This window comes from Eschrichtius robustus, chromosome 12 (genome assembly GCF_028021215.1).
Source record: "Eschrichtius robustus isolate mEscRob2 chromosome 12, mEscRob2.pri, whole genome shotgun sequence".
Classification (NCBI taxonomy): domain Eukaryota; kingdom Metazoa; phylum Chordata; class Mammalia; order Artiodactyla; family Eschrichtiidae; genus Eschrichtius; species Eschrichtius robustus.
This window is the reverse complement of record NC_090835.1, coordinates 4,769,803-4,789,227: the sequence shown is the minus strand read 5'-3', so window position 1 is coordinate 4,789,227 and position 19,425 is coordinate 4,769,803. Positions and strand designations below refer to the sequence as shown.

The 19,425-nt window shown below is 55.7% G+C and overlaps 1 protein-coding gene across 1 annotated transcript in view; it reads left to right on the top strand.

Annotated features, from left to right (window-relative positions):
• CAND2 (cullin associated and neddylation dissociated 2 (putative)) overlaps window positions 1-19,425 on the top strand; it is a 30,453-nt gene that overhangs the window by 840 nt on the left and 10,188 nt on the right. Inside the window, exons 2-11 of the mRNA XM_068559525.1 lie at window positions 4,286-4,429; window positions 7,414-7,568; window positions 8,279-8,402; window positions 10,069-10,334; window positions 11,374-11,479; window positions 11,661-11,803; window positions 13,677-13,969; window positions 15,035-15,176; window positions 15,557-17,059; window positions 19,030-19,125. Coding sequence (XP_068415626.1) covers window positions 4,286-4,429; window positions 7,414-7,568; window positions 8,279-8,402; window positions 10,069-10,334; window positions 11,374-11,479; window positions 11,661-11,803; window positions 13,677-13,969; window positions 15,035-15,176; window positions 15,557-17,059; window positions 19,030-19,125 — 2,972 coding nt within the window. The remainder of the gene's footprint in view (window positions 1-4,285; window positions 4,430-7,413; window positions 7,569-8,278; window positions 8,403-10,068; window positions 10,335-11,373; window positions 11,480-11,660; window positions 11,804-13,676; window positions 13,970-15,034; window positions 15,177-15,556; window positions 17,060-19,029; window positions 19,126-19,425) is intronic.

The following is a 19,425-nucleotide window of genomic DNA, read 5'->3' as shown; positions in this document are numbered from 1 at the left end:
CTCCTCAGGGGAAACTGAGGCCCAGAGAGGGGAAAGGATTGGTCCGTAATCACACAGCCAGTTCTGGACCCTCTGAGCTGAAAGGAGTCCTCAGAGAGGGTATAGCCGTTGAACATTCTGTCACTTTACCCCCCCCCCCATTTTACAGATAGGGAGAGTGAGGCTCAGAGGTAAGAAGGGCCCAGGTGCAGTCACAAAGCTAGGAAGTGGAGAATCGAGGTGCACAGCCAGGTTAGTCTAACACAGAGGATGAGATCTCAGCAAGGCCCCCTGACAGGTGAGGATACCCAAGCCCTGCCCTCCTGGTCTGACCCCTGCCTTCGGCAATTCATTCCTCAACACCGCTCAAGAGCCCCCACTTTAGTAGAGCCTCTGAGCCACAGTCCTGGGTTCGGATCCTGCCTCCGGCCGCTTACTGGTTGTGTGACTGTGGACAAGCTGCTTAACCCCTCTGAGCCTCAGCTTCTGTTTCTGTGAAATGGGGATAATAACAGAACCCACCTCGAGGGTTGGTGTGAAGATGAAATGAGTTAATACATGCGGGATGCTTAGATTAGTGCCTGGCACCAGGTAAGCGCTTAATAGATTGACACTGTTGTGATTTTGGGCACATCAGAAATCTGCCAGTCCCCTCCCCTGTCTGGGCCTTTACCTGGAAGTTCTTTGTCTGCCCCGTCATTTCCCCCCTTCACCAGGCTAGCTTCTACTCAGTTGTCACCTCTTTGGGATGCCTCCTGATACCCAGGCAGGGTTAGGCACCTCCCCCAGCCCATATTTCTGCTGTACAACTTTTTAAGCCTGGGAGACCCAGAGCTCCTGGACCTCTGGACTGTGCACTCTCCTTTTGTGTCCAGAGTATGTTCTGGGTACACAGTTGGTGCTCAGTGAATGTTTTCTGTGTCCCAGGCTTCCTGCTGTCCAGTGTAATCTCATTCAATCTTCCTGTCTGCCTGGGTGGTAGTGATTGTTCTTCCTGTTCTCCAGAGGCTTGGAGAGGTGAAGTGACTTGCCCAAGGTCACACAGCTGGCCAGTCACCGAGGGGATTTGCACCACTGTCTAGGCCCTCAGGTCCAGGCTCCAGGAGAGGGAATTGGCCCTGCCAACTGGAGCCTGAGAAGCCCTTCCAGTCTGCTCTGCCAGCGGCCCTGAGAACATTTAAAACCACCCCAAGCATATGAGGATGATGTCTATTTTTAAAGTCCAAATACCAGGGGGGCTGGATCCCGCTGACCAGCTGTCCAGGCACCCATGTGGCCAAGTATTTCAGTTGAGTCGCCTCTAGGGTTTCTCTGGAATGAAACTGAGACTGTGTCCTCTGGCTCCTGGAGGCGGACGGTGACTGCAAGTGGGGGTCCCAGGCAGGTGGAGGAAGTCTTCGATCCCTGTTGTTCCGGGCCCCCACTCTGTGGGCAGGCGGCTGCTCTACTCCCACTCAGACTTCAACAGTGAAATGGGTAAATTGAGGGGTCTTGCAGGAATTCCTACATCATTTCTTGAAAACATAGTAGTATTGGTTGAGGAGCCAGGAGACCTGACCGGTGTGCTGATTCTTTTCCCAACTTGCTGTGTGATAGTGGGCGGTTCCTGCAACCTCTCTGAGCCTAGTTGCCTCATCTGCCTCATGCCAAAAGCTGCTTGTCCTATTAAAACCTCCCAAAGGTGTTACGAAGTGGGGCAAAGAAAATTCCCATTTTATAAATGGAAAAATTGAGGCTGAGAGAGGAGTCAGTTGTTCAAGGTCACCCAAGTGATAAGTATATGGCCAGTATATTTACTTAAAGCCAAACTTCGGTGCCCAAGCTCTTATCTACCAAATGATACCCTTTCCTGTATACGCCCCCTTTACGACCACCACACACACATACACATATATGTGAGAGCTGAGTGTTTGCAGGAACTCTGGGGTGTCAAAAGTGCTGGGGAGTATTTCAGAAGGATTAGTTTCTGAGTTTGGATTTCCACACAGCTGGTTGGCTCTGAGCCCTGTTAGGGGCTGGTCCTAACCCTCCTTCCCCTTCTGCCCTTACCCTGCCCCCTCAGGGCCTCTTTGGACCTGTTGTTTGCTGGGCCTGGAGTCCCAGAGATGAACTGACAGGCTTCTGTGAGTTCACAGTTTAACAGGAGAGACACCGGTGACCAAGCTTGCAGCGCAGTGTGAGAGATGCTATAATGGAGGGGTCCAGAGTATCTGAGAGGGTCCTATCCAGGGGGACCAAGTGTGCTTAGAGATTGTGGGTGGAGGATAGGGCAGGGTGATGAGAGGAGTCTTCCCTGAGACTAGGACATTTGAGCTGGGCCCTTGACAGGTGAATGGGAGTTCAGTAGGTGGAGAAGAAAGAGACAGGAGGCCCATCTTGGGCAAAGGAGTACATCCCTTGGGTTGCCAGGCTGAGCTGGGTCTCCATGGACTGCAGCAGAAACTCAGCTTCAGGGCCCTGCCTGCCTTCTCTGAACATCCCTTCAGCTGGACAGACTTTGGGGTGCGTGTGGCTACCCCAGGCCTTGTCCTGGCTCAGATCCAAACCTCATCCTTCATCTTAACCTTGGCTGCTTGTCATGAGGTGGCCAGGCCCACAGGTGGGCATGGTCAGCCCTGCCACCCCCTCCTTGCCTCCAGCCCAGCCTCCTTTCTTCTCTCAGGCTTGAGGCTTATCCCAGCTGTTAAAAATAAACAGCTATGACACCGACAAGTGCCCTCCTGCCTAAGGGGCCCTAGGGGCCACTGTGACATCCAGCAGCAGGTCTGAGCCTGCAAAGATGAGGCTGGAATCCCACTGTGACCGATTTTGCCATAGCAGGCTTGGTGGGGCGGGGAGAGCGGGTTCTTACTTGACTCACTCAAGCTAGAAAGCAAGGCTGGTGTGAAGAGGCCTGGTTGGGGAGCAAAAGCTGGACGCTTTCTTTGGGGCCGCCACTCTCTGATCCGGACTTCACAGCATCTCTCCTCTCTGCTGTCAAGTGCCTGCAGGAGCCAATAAACGGGTGCAGCGGGCCTGGGGAGAACCTGCTGAGCTGGGGAGTGTGCACCTACCTACCTACAGAGGGCAGCCGCCACTGCCTCGAGCCAGTTACAGTCACCAGAGACCGCTGGCCCAGCTGTATTCAAATATTCTGTTTTCAGGAGAATCTGGAAATCAGTACTTTTATGTCAACTCTTCTAATTTTTAAATGTCACTAAATAATTCAAATTTTCGAAAAACATTTGCCAGGTGGACACAGCCGAGGGCTGCCAGTTTAAGACTGCTCTCCCCTCCTGATCTTGGCAGGAATGGTGCTCCGTGTTGCTACGGCAGCCCCAACTCCCCGTGACCTTCCAGCTCAGACTCCACTGCAATTTCAAACGCCGGGGACACGGCATCCGGCCACACGGATCTGCCCAGCTGTGGGTGGGTGGTCCTTGATGCTGATGCCCACCCTGGGTCTGCGAGCTGTGGCTGGGGACTGCTCAGCCGTTGCCATCTATGTCTAAGATATGCCTGTTGCCCGTCAACCTGGCCTGGGACGTTAGTTCTCAGAGTGTGGTCCCCGCCCCTCAGCCTCATCCGGGAACTTGTTGGAAATGCATAATTTGGGGCCCCAGCTCAGACTTTGTGATTCAGAAACCCTGGGGCCCAGCAGCATTTAGCAAGCCCTGCAGGTGATTCTGATGCTGGCTACGGTTTTGAGACCCGCTGGTGTGAGGGCAGGGCTGAGTGATTCTTTGAGGTCGGGTGGGCTGGGCGGGGCTAGTCCCCCTCCACCTGTCAGGTAGAGAGGCTTCCTGCTGACACCTGACTTGGTTGCAAGGTTTGTGTTCGACCTTCTAGCCCGACTGAGACGTGAACGACGTGACATTATAATCATGGCAGGACACTTACTGAGTGCCCACTGTGTGCCAAGCACACCCCATACATTGTCTTCTTTTATCTTCCATGCAACCCCACAGGGCAGGTACCGTTCTCATCCCCACTTCTCAGACAGGTTAAATAAGGCTCAGAGAGGTGAAGTAACTTGCCCAAGTTCCCATTTGCATAAATGGCAGAAGCAGGAGCCATGTGCTTTGGAGGTCCTAAGCCTTTAGCTGGGATGCTGTGTGTCCGAGTCTGCCACCTTGGGCCAGTCGGTATCTCACACACGCATCGCCTTGTGGTAGCCCAACTGTGCCCACCGCCCAGATAATCTACTTGCCCTTGACTGCCCCTGACCCTTGGTATCAAGGTCTGCTTCTGGGGGACTCTAAGGTGCTGCCCAAATCACCGGGGCCCAGGAGCTGCTCGGCAATCCTCCTCTGTCCTCCCTGCCCAGGTTCATGGCCACCAGTGACCTGATGTCAGAGCTGCAGAAGGACTCGATCCAGCTGGATGAGGACAGCGAGCGCAAGGTGGTGAAGATGATCCTCAGGCTTCTGGAGGACAAGAACGGGGAGGTGCAGAACCTGGCGGTCAAGTGGTGAGCGTCGACCCCGGTGGTGATGGGAGGGTCCCTGCGCCTTTGGGGTGCAGCCTCTGAGAGAAGACTTGCTGAGCAGCTCTTGGAGTGCCCGTGGAGCCGGACAGTGACTTGGTCTGGGTTCCCCCAGAAGTACACCCCGTGGCAAGGATTCAAGTGTATGTTTGCCAGGAAAGAGATCCCGGGAAACTAGGTCGGGGGATAGAGAAGTGAGGCAGGGAAGGAAGAAAAGCAATAAAGCATCAAGCAAGTTTCTCCTGTGGGCGAGTGGAGCTTACCCCTGCTGGGGATCCCTGGCACACAGCGTAGGACATGCACCTTGGAGTGTTCCCACCTGCCAGCTTTCCTTGGTTGAGGGCTGCTCCTGGGGTAGGTGGAGGGTTATGCATTCGTTGGCATCTCCAGCCAGGGAAAGCCCTCAGGCACAGATGCAGGTGCTGGCAGCTGGAAGGTCAGGCTGGCACGCACAGGAGTGGTGGGGGTGAAAGAACGCGGCGGGGGTGGGCGCGTTTGCCGTAGGCATCATGAGGTGTGGTTCTGAGACCTTTTGCCAGTTACCCCCAGAGCTGAAAAAGCAAGATGGGGTATGTGCAGGGCATGTGTGTGTGTGGCGGGGTAAGCAGGGGACTGAGGAATGGCGGGGGTCAACAGAGAATTGGGGCACTGCCTGTCAAACAGTACTCTGCGAGCTGGATCCAGGTAGTGAATTGGGGCGGGTAGTGAATTTCAACTTGATCCCAAGAGTAGAGGAATTCAGTAAAGAGTTTCATGCAGGAGCAAGACGTGCTCAGGTTTGTGGTCTGGGAGCATCCCTCTAACGGTGGAATTGAGATCAGGTGGAGTGGTTTCCTACTAGCAGAAGCAATAACCCCTTTTTATAACACGTAGTCTGAAATACTCTTATCACGAAATGAAATTCATGCATAATAGAACCTGCCTTTACACATGATTACAAAACAGTTTATATAATGCCTTAAACTGGAGCATAAAGGAGAAATAGGAGGAACGTTGTTGATGGTAAAATAGTATGTGTTTCACTGTGTAAATGCTCAGGCGCGTTGACCGTAGACGTGTAATGAAGTCGTGAGAAGCCTGCACCTGAGGTAGGCTCGCCGAGGCAGGAAGCAGGTGGAGACAGGTGTGGACGTTGGGGACTCAGATAGCACAGGCGGCATTGCTCTTAAGAGATTTTCTGAAATGGTGACCGTGTCCCGGTAAAGTTTCCCGGGAAAATAAAGTACAGTCTTCCTTCGAGTTACCTGATAACTACATTTTTGGAAATTTTAAGAGTATATTAAAATATTAATAATATATTAAAATAGTGCAAAAAAGTACTTTGTGTTTATATGTAAAATGAAATTAGGTTTTGGACTCAGATAATTATAGAAAGGCTGCTTACCTGTATGAATGCCCAGTGGGATGTTAGAAACTCCAGCAGGACATGGAACATGGTTTTACAATATTGTCTTTCTGTCATCCGCGACCTCCACCCCCCCCCCCCGTCCCCTCAATAAAAGCCAGAAGTGCCATCTCATTAGTTACGATGAGCATAACTAATAGAAGGGCCCCCCCAGTAAATATCCAAAATGCCCCTCAGGGCAGAATCACCCCTACTGAGAACCAGTGCTATAGAGGGTAGAGTGGAAAGACCTGGGATTACTTAGAAGTCAAGAGTTTGCCAAGTGGTGTGCACTGCGGCCACCTGGGACCCTTGTTTAAACTGTGTGCTCCCCACCCAGGGATTCTAATTCAGGAAGGGGCTGGGGCGGGCAGATGAGGATGTAACACCCGGGAATCTGCATTCTAATGCGCACTGTCATCTGAGAACCACTCTTTTAGGTCAGAGGTTCTCAGCCTTGACTGCATGTTAGAATCACCCGGGGAATTAAAAAAAAACTCACCAGCTCCAGGCCACACCTGAAACCAATTAGCTGAGACACTCTGGGGCTGGCACCTGGGTAACAATTTCTTAAAAGGCCCCAGGTGACGGCAATGCGCAGTTAAGGCTGAGAAGCAGTGTGTCTGGTGTGGTTTTTAAACTTTCGCGTGCATTCGAATCAGCTGGGGGTTTTGCTGAAGCACAGATTCTAGTTCACTAGCTCTCGGGTAGGACCTGAGCTGCTGCATCTCTGCGTCTCCAGGTAGTGCTGATGATGCTGATCTGTGACCACACTTGGAGAAGCAAGCCTCTAAGGCAGAGGTTCTCAAAGTGTGGTCCCTGGACCATCAGCATCTACTGCGAACTTGCTAGAAATGTAAATTCTCAAGCCCCACCTAGACCCCTTAAGTCTGAAAATCTGGAGTGGGGCCCAGCAATCTGTGTTGTGTTTTTTGTTTTTTTGTTTTTCTTTTTGTTGCGTTGGGTCTTCGTTGCTTCATGCGGGCTTTTTTTTCTAGTTGTGGCGAGCAGGGGCTATTCTTCGTTTGCGGCGCATGGGCTTCTCATTGCAGTAGCTTCTCTTGTTGTGGAGCGCAGGCTCAGTAGTTGTGGCTCGCAGGCTCTAGAGCACAGGCTCAGTAGTTGTGGTGCACGGGCTTTGTTGCTCTGCGGCATGTGAGATCTTCCCGGACCAGGGCTCGAACCCATGTCCCCTGCATTGGCAGGCGGATTCTTAACCACTGTGCCACCAGGGAAGTCCCACAATCTGTGTTTTAACAAGTCCTCTAGGGGATTCTGATACACGCGCAAGTTTGAGAACCCTACTCTTGGGCATTCTTTGGTTTCCAGCTGAGGTTACTGGGTTCGATGGTTTGGCCGTGTACTGAGATGTAAAACCCAAGAGGAGGTGCAGGTTTGGGAGGTGCCAGGAATGATGTCGGCATACCCAGAGGGTACCTCTCTTTCTGGCAAAATAGGAAGTCCCCTGTTGATCTGGGGCCTTTTCCTCAGCACGTGTGGCCCCATAGACATGAGGGGACATAAGGGGCAGCCCGACTCGGGCTGAGCCTGGGCTTTTGGACCTCCTCCCTCCCTCCATATTCAGCCTGGGTCCTCTGGTGGGCAAAGTGAAGGAGTACCAGGTGGAGACCATCGTGGATGCCCTCTGTGCCAACATGCGGTCAGACAAGGAGCAGCTCCGAGACATCGCTGGCATCGGCCTCAAGACCGTCCTGTCGGAGCTCCCCCCTGCAGCCACAGGTACTCAGGTCTTAGGGACTCGGTGCTATTGCTATTTGTCCTAGTCTATGATTGAAGAAGCTGAGGCTCAGCGAGGTGAAAGGACTTACCCAAGGTCAGCCAGCTAATAAGTGGCAGAGAATTCAGACCCAGATCTGTTAAACTTCATGGCTCTGTTTCAGGGATGCTTTTAGCTGCAAGTAACAAAGTCTAACTAATGGCAGCTTGAAGAAGTAGGGGGTTGCTTTTCTCACATAACTCTGAAGGGATCTGCGACTCCATTTTTACAGCCATTCATTCAGAAGCTCAATTAGGACAGGGCTGAAGTCTCTGCCCATGTCTCTTGCCCTTTATAAGAAAAGCACGTATTTCCCCAGAAGACTTTGACCTGTATCTCACTGGCCAGAACATGGTCACCTGGCCTCTCCAAGCAGCAAAGGAGTCTAGGAAAGAAGTGCTTAACTTTTCCCACCTCCGCATTGGAAGGCAGAGGGCAAAGGGGTCAGGTGTGGGGTGAGCAAGGCAGCAGGTCCGCCCTTGGTTCTTTAGCTCCCCAGCTGTCTCCTTTAGTGTGGTCTGACTCTGTGTCAAACCTTGGACCACGCCAGCCCTGGCTTCCCTGGTCAGCAGGATTTGGGGGATGTGGGCTCAGGAACACAACCAGAGCAAAGGCCAGCCACAGGTGGAGGCCAGCCCTGGGCCTCACCACACCCACCTTGTGCTCTGTGCAGGCTCCGGCCTGGCCACCAGTGTGTGCCGGAAGATCACAGGCCAGCTCACCAGTGCCATCGCCCAGCAGGAGGACGTGGCTGTGCAGCTGGAAGCCCTGGACATCCTCTCTGACATGCTGAGCAGGTGCGGGAGGCCACCGTGGGCAAGGGGGACAGGGAGGGTCTCAAATTCACAGAGCCAGCACTTACTGTACACCAGGCCCTGTGCTAGGGCTCTTTAGTCGTACCAGCAGTGTCCCAGGAGAACTCGTTTGTCAACGTTTTATGGGCTCTGAGAGGTGATGTGGCCTGTCTGCAGTCACAGTCAGTAAATGGCAGAACCTAGGTGTTGAATTCAGGTCTCTCCATAGCTGGAGCCCATGTGTTGTTCATCCTCTCCCTCGGCCCTTCTTTCTCTTTTTCTTCTCTTGGATTAGTATAGCTGGGCCTTTGTTTTAAATTGCACTACACATTTTTAAAGTATTCATTCATTCAGCCTCTCAAGATTTGAGCACCTACTGGAAAAATGTCAGGTGCTGGACTAGTTCTGGGAATATGGAGTTGGCTGGGTCTTGGCGGCCCCTAAGGAAAAACTCACAGACACATAAATCTGTGAATGGAGTAAGAACAACAATACGGCTAAGAGCAGGAGCCCATAACCCAGCTGGGGGTGGGGAACCTTCCTAGAGAGGGTCCAGCCAGCTGAGCCTTCAAGGGTGGGCAGGACTTGGCCAGGCGTGGGTGAGCATAAGGGAGACCCTGGATGGTCTCGGCCCAGAGGGCAAAGACCAGAGAGACATGGGGTCCTGGGGGTTGTGCAAGGCAGTCGTGGGGTGTCATGAGGAGGGGCTGGTGTGGAGAGATGAGGGCTGGGAGGGTGGGGCAGTTGACTAAAGATTCTACTGAAAGTGTGAGGAGCTCACGGAGGGGTTCTCGGCAGGCATGAGGAATGCCCTGGGTGTATTTGTGTGTTTTAGACTGATCTTTCTATGTGCAGAGTGCACGGAAGATGGGAGGGGGTTGAATGGGCAGGGAGACTGCTTAGAAGGCTTCTGCAGGCAGGTGAATTCAGGTTGTATTTAGGAGGTAGACTCCACAGCGCTTGGAGTGGATGAGAGGCAGAGACTCAAGGCTGACACCCAGGGGTCTGGCTTTCCTAACTGTGGGCGCAGACACAGGGCCATTGGCCGTGTAGGTGCGCTCCAGGAGCAATGTCGGGGCGGGCGTGATGGTTTCCGTTCGGAACATGTTGAATTCGAGGTGCCTGGGAGGTACCCACTCAACTGAAAACTCCATAGGGCAGGACTGAGGGCCAGAGTCCGTCTTGCTCTCCCGAGTTTCCAGCCCAGGCCCTGTCACATAGTAGGTGAATGCATAAATAAATGAAACCCAGGAGAGAGGTCTGGGCTGGACAGAGAGATATGTGAGGGTGAGGTCAATGTGTTGGTGTGGAGTGAGAGAAGAAAAGGTTTCAGGACACATATGGGACAGGAAAAGCACAGGCCTGGTTTGAACGTGGGATAGAAGCTGCTGCAGGGGCTGCGTTCTATCTGTGCAGAAACCATTCTCTGGTGTTCCCTCTTGCCTTGAGCCCGGAGCTCAGCTTATCCGAAGGGCACTGGGGAGCCACTGAAGGAGTTAGGCAGAGGCACACTTTAGAGCACTCTGGCCTCAGTGGTGGGGAGGGTGAGGGCCCTTGGGTTGTCATAAGGGGGGAGGCGGCCAGGAGCCCATGGGGAGAGGGGAAGTGCCTGGCCCAGGCTGCCCGCCGGGTGGGCCTCACCCGACACCCCTTCCTTCCGGCTCCCCAGGCTGGGCGCCCCGCTGGGCGCCTTCCACGCCAGCCTCCTGCACTGTCTGCTGCCGCAGCTGAGCAGTCCGCGCCTGGCCGTGCGCAAGCGGGCTGTTGGGGCGCTCGGCCACCTGGCGGCCGCCTGCAGCACTGACCTTTTCGTCGAGCTTGCGGACCACCTGCTGGACCGGCTGCCCGGCCCACGCGCGCCCGCCAGCCCCGCGGCGATCCGCACCCTGATCCAGTGCCTGGGTAGCGTTGGCCGCCAGGCAGGCCACCGCCTCGGTAAGGGGGAGGGGCCCCACGGGGAGGGGGCGGGGCCGACTACAGGGATCCTGGGCTGAGGGGGTGGGGCCCGGGTGAGCCACCTCTTTGGTTAAGGGGCGTGGTTGAGGTGGGGAGGGGCGGGGGCGGTGCTGAAGCGCCTGAAGAGGAAGAGTGGGCTCGAGAGGCAGCCAGGTGGGCCCTGAGCTCAACCTGCTTCTGAGCCCTACCCAGAGGCTTGCGAGGGTAATTATAAGTCATGCCTCCAAAGGGATGATGTATGTACAATAAACCGCATTACTTAAAGTGTACAATTCAGTGTGTTTTGAACTTTTCGCGCACTTGTGAAACTACCACCGCAATCAAGATGCAGAACATTTCCATCACCCCCAAAAGTTTCCTTGTGCCTCTTTGCAGTCCCTCCACCCTCTGCCCCACCCTAGGCAACCACTTGTCCACGTCCCCCCAAACAGCAGCCACCCTCGAGAGCATGGACCTGGGAGAGGGAACTGCACAGGACCGGACAAGGGTTCAGGGTGGGAAAGCGTATGGCTGGAGAAGAGCTAGGGCAGAATCCATATAAAGCCCAGGGACCAGTGAGGGGGCCCCCCTTGCCTGGTAAGGGCAGTGCCTGCCTCCCCACTTTCCTTGCCCAGGTCTACAACCTAGTGCAGGAAATAAGGCAAGAACATGAGTAATAGTTTCAACAACAGATGCTTCTTATTGAGTGCCTGCTTTGTGCCAGGACCTGGGTGGAGATCTTTATCTGAATCTTATCGTTAATCTTGACAAACTCTCTGGCTGGTAGGCATTGTTATCCCTACTGTGAAGATGAATGGTCTGAGGTTAAAGAATGTTGTGATGTGCCCAAGGTCCCATAGCTTATAGGGCGCTGAGTCAGGGCTAGAACCCACATCTGCTTGACTCTGAAGCCTCTGAGTAACTTTGCAGTGGCCAGGGCTGCAGGTGCAGGCACAGGCTGAATGCTGTGGGCTGGGGGAGCCCCGGAGATGGTCTGGCCTCACCTCGCCTTGCCTCAGTGACCCACCTGGCCCTGCAGGGACCCATCTGGACCGGCTGGTGCCTCTGGTGGAGGAGTTCTGCAACCTGGATGATGATGAGCTTCGGGAGTCCTGCCTCCAGGCCTTTGAGGCCTTCCTGAGGAAGTAGGTGCAACAGGGGTGCTGGAAAACGGGGGCCCCGGGGTTTCTTTGAGAAGTTGGTGGGGATGGAGTGGGGGCAGGATGCTGGCCTCAAAGCAGTCAGGTCTCAGGACTCACCACTGGGCCCCATCCCCAACCCTGTCCTGCCTGGGTCCAGCAGAGCCTCCCCTATCCCAACCCACAGGTGCCCCAAGGAGATGGGCCCCCACATGCCCAACGTGACCAGCCTCTGCCTCCAGTACATAAAGCACGACCCCAACTATAACTACGACAGTGACGGGGAAGAGGAGCAGATGGAGACAGAGGATAGTGAGTTCAGTGAGCAAGGTGAGTGGCCAGCTTGTCCTTGGGCTGCTGGGTGGAAATGGGTGCAGCCTTCCCGCAAATCCCCCAGCCAAAGACAGGGGCCACATATGGCGCCCCCATCCTGATCCCAGCTCTTCCTCAGGCTCCAGCCCTGCCCTTGGAAATCTGGATCCTCTGTGGTGCCCACACTCTCTGATTGCACAGATCACAAGATAGTAGTAATTGCTGATGTTTATTGAGCATCTCCTGATGTCCTACGTGCTATTTTTTTTTTTAATATTTATTTGTTTATTTTTGGCTGTGTCAGGTCTTAGTTGCGACACGCGGGATCTTTCATTGTGGCGCTCGGGCTTCTCTCTAGTTGTGGCGTGCGGGCTTAGTTGCCCCACGGCATGTGGCATCTTAGTTCCCCGACCAGCGATCGAGTCCACGTCCCCTGCTTTGGAAGGTGGATTCTTAACCACTGGACCAGCAGGGAAGTCCCCTAAGTACTCTCGTATTTCATGTTCCTTATAATGACCCTAGGAAACCAGGTATTTATTATCATCCCCATATTTCAGACAAGGAGACGGACACTTATGAGAAGAGATTTGCCTGAGATAACACAGCTAGGAAGTGGCGTAGCTGGGCCTTGGAGCCATGTTTGCCAGACTCGCCCACCTCATGCTGCCATCTCTGTACCCTTTTAGTTATGGTTTCCAACAGCCATTGCTTTAACCCAGCAGAGTGAAGCTCTAGTGGTGGAATGATTGGCACTGACAGGGAGAGATACCTGGATGGGGGATGGACTCAATGGCTTCTTTCCTTCTGTGCCTGTGGGCCTGTCTGTCACTCAGAGGGAAGGCCCTGGGCCCTGGAGGCATTGATGGAGGTGAGGGCCTTAGGTCCTGATGGGTACTCAGAGTGAGATGCGGTGGTAGGAGATGAGATTGGACAGGCATTTTGGGCTCAAGTGCCCGGCCAAGGAGATTGGACATTTTCTTGTTAGTAACAGGGAGCTCTGGATGTTTCTTCATGGGTGACATAGGGTGGAAATAACAAACAAGGGTCCATCAGAGGGGACACATCTGCTACGCTGACAAGACACGTCTGGGGGACCATCCACCTGGCCCACTATGGCTTGTCCAGATGCAGTGCTCTGAGAGTCTGAGTTCTCTGCAGAGCAGTGTGGGTAGGAACACGCTGGCCTTTGAGCCTGTGCCTGGGGGTGTCCCTGGGGAGGACCGTCCCCCTCTGAGCCTCATGTGTGTCTCCCCAGGTGTATGAGTTGGCCTTGTGGGCCTCATTCATCTCTGCTGTTTCTAGCTGTGTGTCCTCAGGAGAGTTCCTCATTCTCTCTGAGCCTTATATGTATCATCTACAAAAGGGGGCTCAAGACACCTTCATTCCTGAGGCATGGTGAAGACTTGAGCTCTGACCTCTTGGGGGAGCTTGGAGAGTGGAGAGCCACACAAACACAGCTTTTCCTTATTGTTAGTCCTGCTTGGAAGCCGGAATCAGGACCCTGTCTGGGGCAGGGGAGCTATCACCTTTCCCTTCTGAAATCCCAGTAAATGAAACATCACGCAGCCAGTCCTGAAACCCAAGGATGGGTCTTGTGCCCCAGATGGATTCCCTAAATCCTCACTGGAAGCTTGGGAGTCAGTTTTTCCCTGGTGCAGTCAAAACAACCAAGAGTCTGGAGGCAGCGGGAGGACCCTGGTGTAACTCCAGCTGGTTCCCTGCTTGACGCCACCCCTAGCACACAGCAGGTGTTCATTAACCGGTAGTGACCATGGAAAGGTGAGGCCCCGGCGGAGCCCCCCTCACTGCCCCCTCACTTCTCACCCCTCCGTCCTGGGAGACCGCCCTGGGTGGTGCGCAGGGCTCCATGGGTGTCTGGTTCCCGCCCCAGAGAGCGAGGACGAGTACAGCGACGACGATGACATGAGCTGGAAGGTGCGCCGGGCAGCGGCCAAGTGCCTGGCGGCCCTGATCAGCTCTCGGCCCGACCTGCTGCCCAGCTTCCACTGCACCCTGGCGCCCGTGCTCATCCGCCGCTTCAGGGAACGCGAGGAGAATGTCAAGGCCGACGTGTTCGGGGCTTACATCGTGCTGCTGCGGCAGACGCGGCCCCCGAAGGGATGGCTGGAGGCCACGGAGGAGCCCACCCAGTCGGGAAGCAACCTCCAGATGCTACGAGGACAGGTGTGCCTGCCTGCCCCTCCCCCTGCCCCTCCTTCCTGCTCACAACCCTTCCCTCCTCCATCTCCCCACCCTCCCACCGCCCCCCATCTCTCCACCCACCGGATTGTGCGTACCGAGCACCTGCTGTGTGCCCGGCCCTGTGCATGAAGTGGCGGGGCACAACAGGGAGCAAGACGGATGAAGTCCCTGGCCCTGGACCACACAGTCTCGGGCAGATAGCCCACAGCACAAGTAGGGTTCCAGGCCACAGGAAGGGGGTTCAGTTTTATTCTAAGAGGGTAGAAGCCACGGGAGGGGAATTATGGGATCCCACTCACATTTGAAAAAGCTCACTCCGGCTGCTATGTGGGGAATGGATTGTAATGGGCTGGAGGCCGCTGCAGCTGTGCAGGTGAAAGGGCGTGGTGCCTTGGGCAGGGGGCAGGGGGACAGGTGGTCGGACTTGAGAGATAGTTTTGGGTTTTGCAGATGGATGTGAAAGGCAAGGGGCAGGGAGGTGTCATGTGAGTTCTGGGCTCTGGCTAAAAATAGTGCAGTCCCTGAGATGGTGGAGGGTGGAGCGGGGGCATGTCTAGAGTTCTGTTCTGGACATTAATGTTCGAAGCCCTCGTTGGATGCCGGAGTAGAGATGTCTGGCGGGCAGTTGGCACACAAGTCTCGTGTCAGAGATGTAGGTCTAGGAGTCATTGCTTCAGGGGAATCCTCAACTCAGAAGTGGATGAGCTCACTGGGGAGGGGATCTAGCTGGGGGAGGGAAGGGGACCCCGGTGCTTCACCCTCACCAAGTGTAGGAGTGAGAACCACGCTGCCCGGTGACCTTGAGCAAGTTACTTCAACTCTGTGCCTGTTTCCCATCTGTCAGCTGGGCACAGGACTAGTACCCACCTCAGAAGGCAAGTGTGGAATCAGGTGCCTGGTACAGAGCAAGTGATGGGAAGCTTGGGGTGGAATGATCCTCTCCACGCTGGGGGTCCTCCATGGGCAGGTGCCCGGGCAGAGTCCCCCAGTAGTGGGTGGGGTGTGGAGGTTCCTGGGTGGTCACTGACCTCCCCCCTCCATCCACAGGTGCCTCTTGTGATTAAGGCCCTGCAGAGGCAGCTTAAAGATCGGAGTGTCAGGGCCCGCCAGGGTTGCTTCAGCCTCCTCACCGAGCTGGCAGGCGTCCTCCCAGGCAGCCTGGCAGAGCACATGCCCGTGCTGGTAGCAGGTAGGATGAACTGGAACCCAGTGTCTGCTGTTCTGGGCTTCTCCCTGAGCCCAGCCCCCAGCCCCCAATCCCTGAGAGTGCCGCTGTTCAGCAGCCTACAGTGGCTCCCCACTGCCAACAGTGAGAACAGGGATGGGGTGCAGGCCCGATGTCCTGTTTTTCAATAGGTTTCCTGGCCTGTGTCCTCAGCCCTGGCTCCGGCCACGGCCAAGCCCTGACCTCATAGAATCTGCTGCATGAGAGCCCAGGTGCCTGGGTCCAGCTCAGACGCCTGAGGGTACTCCACCCCTGCATCCAGGGAGGGCTGAGTTGGGTCAGGGTCTGTGGCCTGGTAACCTTGGCCCGCCTCCCCCCCCCCGCCCCCCCCGCCCCCAACCCAGGCATCGTCTTCTCGCTGGCGGACCGCTCCAGCTCCTCCACCATCCGGATGGATGCCCTGGCTTTCCTGCAGGGGCTGCTGGGCACAGAGCCGGCTGAGGCCTTCCACGCCCACCTGCCCACTCTCCTGCCACCTGTGATGGCCTGCGTGGCTGACCCTTTCTACAAGATCGCAGCCGAGGCCCTGCTGGTGCTCCAGGAGCTGGTGAGGGCCCTGTGGCCGCTGGACGGGCCTCGGACGCTGGACCCCGAGCCCTACATTGGAGAGATGTCCGTGGCCACCCTGGCACGGCTTCGTGCCACCGACCTGGACCAGGAGGTGAAGGAGCGGGCCATCTCCTGCATGGGCCACCTCGTGGGCCACCTGGGTGACCGGCTCGGGGATAACCTGGAGCCGTCGCTCTTGCTCCTCCTGGACCGCCTGCGGAATGAGATCACCCGGCTCTCTGCCATCAAGGCGCTCACACTGGTGGCCGTGTCCCCGCTGCGGATCGACCTGCAGCCCATCCTAGCCGAGGCACTGCCCATTCTGGCCTCGTTCCTGCGGAAGAACCAGCGGGCTCTGCGGCTGGCCACACTGGCCGCCCTGGCAGCCCTGGCCCAGAGTCAGGGCCTCAGCCTCCCGCCATCCGCCATGCGGGCTGTGCTGGCGGAGCTGCCCTCCCTTGTCAGTGAGAACGACATGCACGTGGCCCAGCTGGCTGTGAACTTCCTTGCCACTGTGACCCGTGCCCAGCCAGCCTTGTTGGCCGAGGTCAGCGGCCCTGTGCTTGCAGAGCTGCTGCGTTTGCTGCGCTCGCCCCTCCTGCCGGCCGGTGTGCTAGCGGCCGCCGAAGGCTTCCTACAGGCCCTGGTGGGGACCCGGCCGCCGTGCGTGGACTACACCGAGCTCGTCAGCCTGCTCACGGCGCCCGTTTACGAGCAGGTGGCGGGCGGCGGGCCCGGCCTGCACAAGCAGGTGTTCCACTCGCTGGCTCGGTGCGTGGCGGCCCTCGCAGTGGCCTGTCCCCAGGAGGTGGCGGGCATGGCCAACCGCCTGGTCTGCGATGCCAGGTCGCCCAGCTCGAGCCCAGGGGTCAAGGTGCTGGCGTTCCTGTCGCTGGCCGAAGTGGGCCAGGTGGCCGGGCCGGGCCCCCAGCGGGAGCTGAAGGCGGTGCTCCTGGAAGCCTTGGGCTCGCCCAGCGAGGACGTGAGGGCGGCTGCCTCCTACGCGCTGGGCCGCGTGGGCGCGGGGAACCTGCCTGACTTCCTGCCCTTCCTGCTGGGGCAGATGGAGGCCGAGCCCCGGCGGCAGTACCTGCTGCTACACTCGCTCCGGGAGGCCCTGGGGGCCGCCCAGCCCGACAGCCTGAAGCCCTACACCGAGGACATCTGGGCCCTGCTGTTCCAGCGCTGCGAGGGCGCCGAGGAGGGCACCCGGGGGGTGGTGGCCGAGTGCCTCGGGAAGCTGGTCCTCGTGAACCCTCCATTTCTCCTGCCCCGGTTCCGGAAGCAGCTTGCTGCAGGTAGGGGCACAGGGATGGGCACAGGCAGCCCAGATCGGAGGTGGGCGGAGGTCCACATTGGGCGAACTTGTTCTGGTCATCGGGTCTTGAGAGTCACAGTGTTGACAAGATTCAAGGCAGAGGAGCCGTTAAAAACAGTGTTTCCTGAGACTTAAAGGCCTCTTCCTGTGGGACCCTCTGGGATGGAGGGGACAGAATCCTTGATGTGTCCCTGCGACAAACTTTTCACGGTGCCACTTGTGGACAGCAGCCTTGTGGTCCAGGTGAGAGTTAGTAAAGGCAGTTCTCTGAGGGGCCAGAAACGGCAGCCTGCAGGATGCAGCTGTCTCGGGCTAGCATGAGGCAGGAGCAAATGGAAACGTGGCCTAGGATTGGATGCCAGGCACCAGGCTGTGGAGAGGGCCAGGGAAGGGGTGAGGAAGGCAGGTCTTACGTTCCGGGGTTAGGGCGCGTCAGGATGTTCTGCAGCTCAGGAGGGAGGAAAGCGGGCAGGTGGACTGTGGGCTCTTAGGCAAGTGGAAGCCCCTGAGGGCGAAAGGCCTCCAGGCCTTGAGCTGGTCACCTGGTCCCCGGAGGGTCAGTGCTGTGTTAGTTGACATAATGCAGCCAAAGTGCTTGGTATAGTGGGTGGTACCTGATTAGTACTGCTGGTATCCACTATCGTTGCTGTGTCAGTGACTCCGGTTAAGCCCTTCCTGGGTTGCTGGTACACAAGCAGCAGCTCTGGGCCCTCACCGCTGTGTGGACAGGACAACCACGTTGAGGACATCACCTGTTACACTGCACAGGGCTCTTCACAAGGAACCTTGGGAGGCGAGAGTCTTGGGATGAGGGCCAGCCCTGCCTTTTCTAAGCTCAGATTTGTTTAGACCTCGTGCCCACTGTTGAACCAGCTAACCAGTCACATTTCCTATTTAACTGCCAGCTGCTGGGATGCTTAGAGCCGAATCGGCGGCCTGCTTCTAGCAAGTTCATAGGACTTTCTAGTTGCCTCTCGCTGCATGCCCCTCACTCTGGTTTCCATCTCACTTTGTCCTTGGCCTCATTTTTCTTAATTCAATTAATCCTATTCTATGTGTATTATCTTCATCAGCCACCCTGAATCTTCTTAGGAGCCAGTCAGGATGGAAAGAGAAAGAGGAAAAAAACTACAAGTCTGAAGTCAGTAACTCACTCACTCATACCCTAGCATCAAATTGTAAACTTTCTGCTGAGTCTTGAACTGAAGTCTTGGATGGAAACAGCCTTAACCCATTCAGTGCTGTGTGCCGGAGGGGTGGAAGCTGCCGATTAATCTCCTTCACCCTAATGGGAAGTGTACTCCCTTCCCTTTCTGCAGCTCCTCTACTCAGAAAGCAAGCAGAAAAGCAAAATTAAGTGAGTTCAGCCTGCTTGAAGCACAACTGCTCCCTCCTTGGAGAAGCCCACAGAGAGGGCTCAGAAGCAGCCGGTGAATTCTGGACCTGCTGTGTGACCTTAGACGTGAATTTAACCTTTCCGGTCTCTCCTCACGTGTAAAATGGAGATTAAGAAGAATTTTTATTAACTATTGTTACAAATATTATATGATTTATTATTATTATCAACCAATGACTAGGATTAATTAATCCTGAGTATTAATTGAGATAATGTGTCTGAAAAATACAACACAGCCCCAAGGCCTGGGCAGAGAGGTCTTTCTTCGAGTTGAGCCCTGTCTTGGGTTCTCGTTCTCCGTTCCTGCCCTTGGCGTGGCTGCCTGAGAACTGGCAGTTTTACCCTCTCAGCCGAAGTAGGAAGATTTCAGGGGAGATTCTGGGCTGCCAAGGAAAGTGGTAGCATCAGCTTCCCCAGAGATGGGCGGGGCGTCTCGCGTGGGGAGGGGATGTGGTTCTGTCTCCCACGGAGGCGAGGGGAGCCTCAGCGCCCTCTGGCCTGTGGGTGTCCGGGACCCGCCGTGCCCGCCCCAAGAGCCCCCTCCTGTCCTGCAGGTCAGCCGCACACCCGCTGCTCTGTCATCACAGCAGTCAAGTTCCTCGTCTCGGACCAGCCCCACCCCATCGACCCCATCCTGAAAACCTTCGTTGGTGAGTGCCCCCGCCCCTCTGCCCCCTTTGGTCACCTCCACCCTGTTCTTGGGCTTGAGCTGATTTTTCTTTTTCTTTTCTTTTTTTTTTTTTTTTTAATTTTTATTGGAGTATAGTTGATTTACAATGCTGTGTGAGTTTCAGGTGCACAGCAAAGTGAATCAGTTATACGTATACCTATACCCACTCTTTTTTTAAAGATTCTTTCCCATATAGGCCATTACAGAGTATTGAGTAGAGTTTCCTGTGCTCTACGGCAGGTTCTTATTAGTTATCTATTTTATATATAGGAGTGGGTAT